Source organism: Peromyscus maniculatus, chromosome 9 (genome assembly GCF_049852395.1).
Source record: "Peromyscus maniculatus bairdii isolate BWxNUB_F1_BW_parent chromosome 9, HU_Pman_BW_mat_3.1, whole genome shotgun sequence".
NCBI lineage: Eukaryota > Metazoa > Chordata > Mammalia > Rodentia > Cricetidae > Peromyscus > Peromyscus maniculatus.
In genome coordinates this window covers 13614065-13621778 of record NC_134860.1, presented here as the reverse complement: position 1 = coordinate 13621778, position 7714 = coordinate 13614065, and the positions used below count along the sequence as shown (strand labels likewise).

The 7714-nt window shown below is 49.1% G+C and overlaps 1 protein-coding gene across 1 annotated transcript; it reads right to left on the bottom strand.

Moving 5' to 3' along the window:
- Positions 1–236: 236 nt before the first annotated feature.
- On the bottom strand, positions 237–7486 carry Lrit1 (leucine rich repeat, Ig-like and transmembrane domains 1). Its single transcript, XM_015995571.3, has 4 exons — positions 7365–7486; positions 4936–5402; positions 2819–3124; positions 237–1210 (listed from the first exon to the last, which is right to left on the bottom strand). The coding sequence occupies exons 1-4, from the start codon at positions 7484–7486 to the stop codon at positions 237–239; spliced, it is 1869 nt and encodes a 622-aa protein (XP_015851057.2).
- Between the last annotated feature and the right edge of the window lie 228 nt (positions 7487–7714).

The window sequence follows — 7714 nt, the reverse complement described above, 5'->3', positions numbered from 1 at the left end:
ATGAGTCCTGATGCTAATGGTTGTTATGAGAGCCCAGTGAGCTAACACCTATGCAGTGCTTTGGATACTTGCTAGCACACAGTACGTGCTTAATGCGCCGTGTCCGCTGTTGTTGATGTAAACGTACATGTGAGCAAGTACCCGGACCTTAAGGGTGGCTGAGCACACAGTCAGGTGTGGAAGTGTGTGAGACTGAAGGGGGAGAGTGTCCAGGCCCGTGTGAGTGGGGCTCAGGCTCAGCAGAAGTACTCATTGATACGCCTGCCACCCCTGACTCCCAAGACCTGGGAGTCCAGGCTGGAGCGTGCTGAGAGAAGCCTATCTGCCTCACTGAGGCTGCTCCTGGACAGCTCTGAACCATCCTCGCTGTGGCCCAGTCTTTCCAAATTAACATAGGCACCAGTCGCCTCTGCAGAGCCCCGCGTGCGGCACTTGTGGCAGCGTCTTCGGAGCGCACCGCAGCAGACGAGCAGGGTGGGAGGCAGCGCGATGATGGCTGCCACGCTGATCACCACCATGTTGATGAGCCGCTGGGTGCCCTCTGCATCTACCACCTCGTCAGTAGAGAAGATGACACACTGCTCCTTCGTAGGCACTTGGCCCCGCACACAGACACATGCCACGTACTTGGTCTTTGGAGCAAGCCCCTCGATGGTGACACTAGTCTTCCCAGGCTCCACAATCACCCTTCGCATGTCGCTCTGCCCAAAGACGGCGTAAAGGACACTAAAGGCAGTTGTGTTCCCAGCCTGAGGGGCTTTCCACACCAGTGACACGCTGTGGTAAGTATCTCCCACCACCTTGAGAGACCTGACCATCTGGGCCTCCTGCAGTTCTGCTTGCTCTCTGGAGAGCTCTCCTGGGACATCCATCTGAAAGTGCTGGAGCTCCAGCTCCTCTTTTATGCTGGGCACTGAGGGCTTGGTGGCCATGGCTACAGGCTCAGGAATGTGGGGAACATGCCTGGCCACCAGCTTGTTGTTGTAAGCAGCAGCTTCGGTCCCTTCCCCTGTCCTTGCCCACAGGGCCCTTGGAACCCCGCTGTACTCTGTAGAAGTCTGGGGCTCGGTGACAATTAAGGAGATAAGGGTTTCAGAAGCCCCTAGAAAGTTCTTGGCCTGGCAGATGTAGTCTCCAGAGTCAAAGAGAGACACAACAGGCAGATCCAGCAAAGTCCAGCTTGAGCCATCGCTGGAGACTTCCTGGTGCACTAGGGAGAGAAGAGGCAGATATGAAGGAAGGAAGGAAGGAAGGAAGGAAGGAAGGAAGGAAGGAAGGAAGGAAGGAAGGAAGGAAGGAAGGAAGGAAGGAAGGGTCTTCACAGGCTTCCTTCTAAGGCTCAGGTCACACATAGTCCCTGGTCTACACACACTGTAGGGAATACCACTCATCCCGATGAAATATGCACTCAAATCTCAAGTTCTTCAAGGCCTATCTCACTGGATTACTCAAGAACAAACTGTCAGTGCAGGACTAACTGCCTTCAAAGTCTGTTATGCCCAGAATTTCCCCTTCAGCTTCCAGAGGGCTGCAAAGGTGACCCTTCAGGGAAGCAGGCAGATGCACTGGGGGTAGGTAGGTTCAGGGGTGAGTGTGAGGCCGAGGGGACAATCTGGAAGTGCCATACCCCCTTGCACACCCCAACTGACACGTCTAATCAGCGTCCTCACCTTTGTGTTCTTCCACAGTGGAGCCTTTTGCACTGCTTTGCAAACTAATCCAAACTCCCTATTCTAGAGCAATGGTTGTCAGCCTTGTTTAGGGAGGCGGCAGAAAACTGGGAGTGATGTGAGATTTTCTGGTTGGGTCCTAAGAAATTATTTCTCCTCGACTTATTTTCTGCCTGTGTATGACTGATTCTTGTCCCCGCTGCCACCGCAAGAGATGATCCATCTCTGCCACACAACTCAGCCAGAATAGACCCTTCATACACACTATGAATCCAGTGCTAGACTCACTTCTTCAGATAGGAGCTGTGCGATGCGGGGCAAGCATTTACCTCTCAGCATTTCCATTTATTTGCATGAATAAAGACAATAAAAACTCTTGCTTTTTACAGTTTTATCTTGGTTTGGCTCAGGGTGGGGGTGGTTCTGATGAAGGTCCCATGTGGCCTGACTGACCCCTAACTCTCAATGTAGTTAAGATTGGCCTTGAACGTCTGATCTTCCTGCCTCTCAAATGCTAGGGCTATAGACTCAGATCATCATGTCCAACCTTGCCTGCTTTTTAAAGTTCAGTGACATTATGGACATAATTTACTTAATATAATATTAGATCCATAAGAATATCTCAACAGATGGCAATTCCATCATTTTTTACCCTTGATAATTCTACATTAATATTTTAAAAAGAAAAACCTGCTAAAATGTTAAATGTATTGAGTATTTTTTCCTAAAAATCAACTTTGTGCTGGCTGGGTCAATGCACACCTTTAAATCCAGGAGGCAGAGGCAGGCAGATCTTTGAGTTCAAGGCCAGCCTGATCTACAGAACATGTTCCAGGACAGCCAGGACTACACAGAAAAACCCTGACTCAAAAACAAAACAAAACAAAAATTAACTTTGTATTGCTCCCAACATGGGCCCTGAGTTTCTGATAATAAAGTGACTAATGAGAAATAACAGGATGGGTTGCCAGCCATTGACATAATCAATGTCCAGCATATGAGCAGATTCTAGCCAATTGCATTCACACAGATCAGAGCCCAGGCTGGCTTATACCAGTCCCTGATAATTCTGTCCACTCTCCATTTGGGAAGCTGACCCACGTGTATCAATTCAGCACTCAACACAGAAGGCCTTGTTGCTCACTTACCTGTGCCATTGAGTGCTCGTCCATTGGCTCTCCTCCAGCTCATCTCAGGACCTGGGATCCCAGTTGCTCCACAACGTAGCAATACTGTGCTACCCAAAGGGGATATGATGCTGGTCACCCCTGGACGGAGCTCTGGGCTCTGACACTTTCTCAGCTCCAGCTGGCTAAAGGCCACTCCGGCCAGGCTGCGTGGGCTGGCACACCTCAGTCTAGGTTCAATGAAGACCAAGTTTGAAGTCCAGCCATCTAGGAGATGAACCAGGTCATAGAGTCGACAGTCACATACCCAGGGGTTGTCCTGAAGCCCTGCAGAAATGAGAAAGTAAGCAAGGGGTTAACCCCAGATCTCCAGGTCCATTAGCAAGTCCATGTCCCCTCTGGGAAGACGAGGCTGTTTTTCTGCTCAAAGTCAACAGAACTGACCTCCCATCCCAGCTCCTCATCTTGCTAAATTGATAAACTTGATTTTTCATTTTCTGTGACAGCATTGTTTTCCCTCACTGCTTCTCTCTTCATAAAGTGCTTCTAGTATCAAGAATTGGAAATCACTCAAAAATACTCACTGGGTATGAGGACTTGGACCAGTGAATCCAGCCCTTGCTGGATGAGTCTGAGGACCAGAGTTTGGTTTTCCTAATATGCATAAAAGGCAGGCAGGCATGGTGGAAGCCTGTGTTCCCCATCCTAGGAAGGTGGAGACAGCGACTCCCTAGGGCAAGCTGCAGTGAGACCAGCTGAATCAGTGAGCTCTGGGTTAGTGGGAGACCCTGCCTCAATAAATAAAATGGAGAATGGCCATGGAAGACAACTGACATCAGCTTTAGGTTGGTACATTCATATGCGTGTGCACCTGCACACACACACACACACACACACACACACACACACACACGCCATACACATGCAAGCAGATATACACACATGCCACATACACAAAGTATGACAAAGACTGAAAACTGTATCAGCCTCCTTAGAAGCCATCAAACTGAATGTAAATATTTTAACATGTGTACTGTATTATCTGGCAAGTTCACTTCTCAGTTTCTATCCTTCAGATGCATTGGCATACACATACTAAGAATCCATGGCTGAGAATAGTCTCTGGCACCAAAGGTGTTAATAAGACAGTGAGAACAATCTAAAGACCTTTGAAGTGAGGATGGCTGCTTTACTGTGGAAAATGAACCTGCTCATTTGTAGTTATCTAGAAAGAGTTCTGAGATACATTGTCGAATGAAAAAAAATTGGTGGTGGTTAATATATACAATATGGTTTAAAAAAATTAGCACCAGGGGCTGGAGATGGCTCTATGGTTAAGTGCACTGGCTGCTCTTCCAGAGGATCTGGCACCGACATGTAGGCTCACACTCATCGGTAACTAGTGATACAGGGGATATAACACCCTCTTCTGGCATCCAAGGGCACAGACACACATGTGGTACACAGACAAATACATTAAAAAATTGTAACATTACACAGCTTCTCTCTCTCTCTCTCTCTCTCTCTCTCTCTCTCTCTCTCTCTCTCTCTGTGTGTGTGTGTGTGTGTGTGTGTGTATTTGTATGCACATGTAAATATATTGTAAAAGATAAGGATCTTGTAAGTAAACATGATAATTGGAAGCTGCCCTTGGGAGAGGGATTAGGGTAGGAAAAGGGACAAAGGGATCATTAGCCTCTTTGCTTTGTTTTTAATGGCTTTTCCAGTTACGGCTGTACCTGTCAGCCCCAAGAGCAGGTAGGTGCCCTGGGAAGCAAAGCCTTGCTTGTTTACTTGGTAAACCTCCAGTTTATTAGGAGCAAAGAGGCAGAAGGTCTGGTTGACATACTGCTCTGACTCATTCTATCCTGAGCTGTGAACCTGAGTTTAACCAGGCCACACATTGGTTGTGTGACTAGGGACCTCTTGAGTCTCAGTTTTCTTATTTCTAATGCTGGAATATGAGCTGGTTCGGTTTGTCTAGAGCTACTAAACCTGAGATTAATGCCGACATCTTTCCATCTCCCCTCAGGTATAGGTGAGCATGATGTCAATCAGACACAGAGAGGCTTGAAGAGTTGCCTAAAAGCCCAAGATGCACCGGGATGGTTCAGGATGAAGGAAGCCATCTTGATTACCTAGAACTAGCCTGGCGCGGTGACCTGAATGGAAGGGTCCGATCTTCAGGTGAGCCCAGGTGTCTAGCAGCTCCAGGGGAAGCCTCATCAGCTGGTTGCTGGAAAGGTCCAGGAAAGTAAGGTTCTCCAGGAAGTGTGCAGCCTCAGGTGGCAAGGTCGACAGGCGATTGGCCTGCAGGTCGAGCAGCTGCAGTTGCGGAGCATCCCTGAGCGCAGCCCAGGGGAAAGCAGCCAGGCGGTTCCCAGGCAGACGCAGCTCTCGCAGGCGGCGCAGGCCCCTAAGCATGAGGGCACTGAGCTCGCTGAGAGCATTGTAAGGCAGCCACAGCTGTTCCAGGCGGCTGAGAGGCCGGAAGGCCTCTCCAGGCACCCTACGGATGGCGGTCCGCTCCAAGCGCAGCTTGCAGGTGTCCGGAGGAATCGAAGCTGGGGGCAAGGTCAAGTCAGGGTCGCTGCACACCACTGTCCTGGTCACAGAAATGGGGGATATTTGCACAAACATCCTTCCCTTATGAGCCCTCAGATCTGCTTGTTAGCATAGACATCAACATTGCATCATAGTCACAGTGCCTGCCCACTGCTGTTGATAATCTAGCCGAGAAAGAGATACCCTAACACATACATAGAAAGACCCTAGTGCATAGTGCATAGACATACAGTGCCGATGTGTATGGGTAGGATGTTAATAAGGAAGGTTTGGATCCAGATAAAGGAAGGGAATTGATAGGGAAATTGTTCCTAAACTGGGGAAGAAATGGTCAAGGGAAGACTTAAAGGGTAGGAAGAGCCTAACATGAGCCACCTTAAAAAACTGTGCACCAAGAGAAAGGGGAAACATTTGTTTAGGTGCCCATATTGCCCTGGCCAAGCCACTCCCCGACACACACAGCTCCAACTCTTATTCCCAGAGGCATACATACTGTGTTCAGGATTTGAACATGAAGCAGGAAGGGTGCTAGGATGCTACTCTACAAGGTTAGAGCTGGGTCTGAGGAAGGTATTTAACACACAAAAGGTGCCTTGATATCAGTCTATGCCTGTGGTGGCTAGAGACTTGGGCTTCCCTGCAGCCTTTCATGGCCTCACTGACCTTGTAGGACACTCTATGTAGAAGGCTGAATCTCCTGCTCCCCATACACGGCAGAATTCCCAGTGTCTAAAAATTAGATCCATGGATTCTGGTACTGGTTCCATCACCAATGGAATGTGACTTTGAGGCATTTGCTCTCTTTGGATGATGTCACCTTTGTGACCAGGGTGACAAAAAGCACCCTCACCACCCTGTCCCGAGTCATCAGCCATTTTCCAGGCTGATTAAGTATCATTAAGCATCAGCCTGTCTCACTTAGTGAAAGGAAATTTACTCTCCTTATTAATGAAATCATCAAACACATCAACAATGGAATGCTTTCTTTTCTCCAGAACATACATGTCATCTTTTCTGGAGGTCCCTCTCCATTCCCAGCCTCCATCATCCCCGATCAATTCAACATTGCCAGCATCATGTGAAAAAGGTAGTTCCAATAAGTTCATTTCCACCATCATAAACCATCAGTGTTTCTCCAGTATTCATGTAAAACAAAAAAGAAAAGATGATGGATTCAACAAGGTTGGAAAGCAGGTAGGAAAAGCCCTGAGTGAGGGACTGAAATCCTTGAGACATCAAAAAATAAGTTCCCTCCGGAATAAGCCAAGAACATTGAGAAAAGATGACTTAAAGCTGCCTGACAAAAGGAAGAAATCGAGCTCCATGAGAAAAGCTAGGGTCCACCAATCACAGCGGCTTTGGCTTCAAAGATCCATGAAGAGGAGAAGAAAGTGTAGCAGAAATCAAGAAGTGGGCTGAGGATGAAGGGAGCTTCCTGCAAGGGAGTGGGCACTGCTGGTCTTATAGACATCCAAGTAGGGGGGAAGTACATCAGGAGGCATGTGTCCCACCATGGGTTAGGGGACAAAAGGCACCTGAATGAGACTGGGTATTTTGTGGAGGTCAGGCATGAGAATGAGGGATACCTAGAAAGAAGGAGCTGGGGGACACCGAGAAGAAGATAAAAATGGAAGGAAGCAAACGGAGGGAAAGAATAAGATAAGGAAGAAACTTCTACATGTTTAAAGAGGGTTTCTCCCTACCAGAAACATGAAGGAAGGCTCAGGAAGAACTTCCAGAACCTGGCCCATGTAGGGCCCGCACACTTCTGGGCAGAGTAAACCCCCTGCTTACTGAAGATGACACAGCACTGACTGTTTTCACAAGACCTTGGGTTTCTAGGGTCCCCCAAACCGACGTGTCTATGTGTATCAGATGGCCTCAGGTGGGAGCAGGTGTTTTGTAAGTGGACAGCTGCCGGGCATCCAACCCCTCCCCACTCTGCCGAGCTGGTGAACCTATGAAGGCCTGATGACCCATCCCACACCTGGTGGTGTCTTACCTGGCCTTGCTGCCATCACTCAGGATGTGCAGGCTGCAGCTGCATTGAGAGGGGCAGAAGCTCCAGGCCTGGTGAGGTCCCCCAAGGGCAAGGAGCCAGAGCATGCCCACAGCCACCCACATGGCTTCTGGCTCCTCTTGGGCCCAGGCAGGGGGCCTGTCCCGGGAATGCTCCGTCCTGCTTGTCCAGTAGGTCCAGCAGCTACCCACTTGCTCATCACTCTCCAACCCCCACCCCAAGGCCATGGGATAAACACAGGCTGGGGATTAGGGAGGGAGCCCCAGCCCCAGCACTCAGCAGCTTATTGCTTCCTGAATCACCCAGTCTTGAGGGGAGGGAGAGAATCCCTC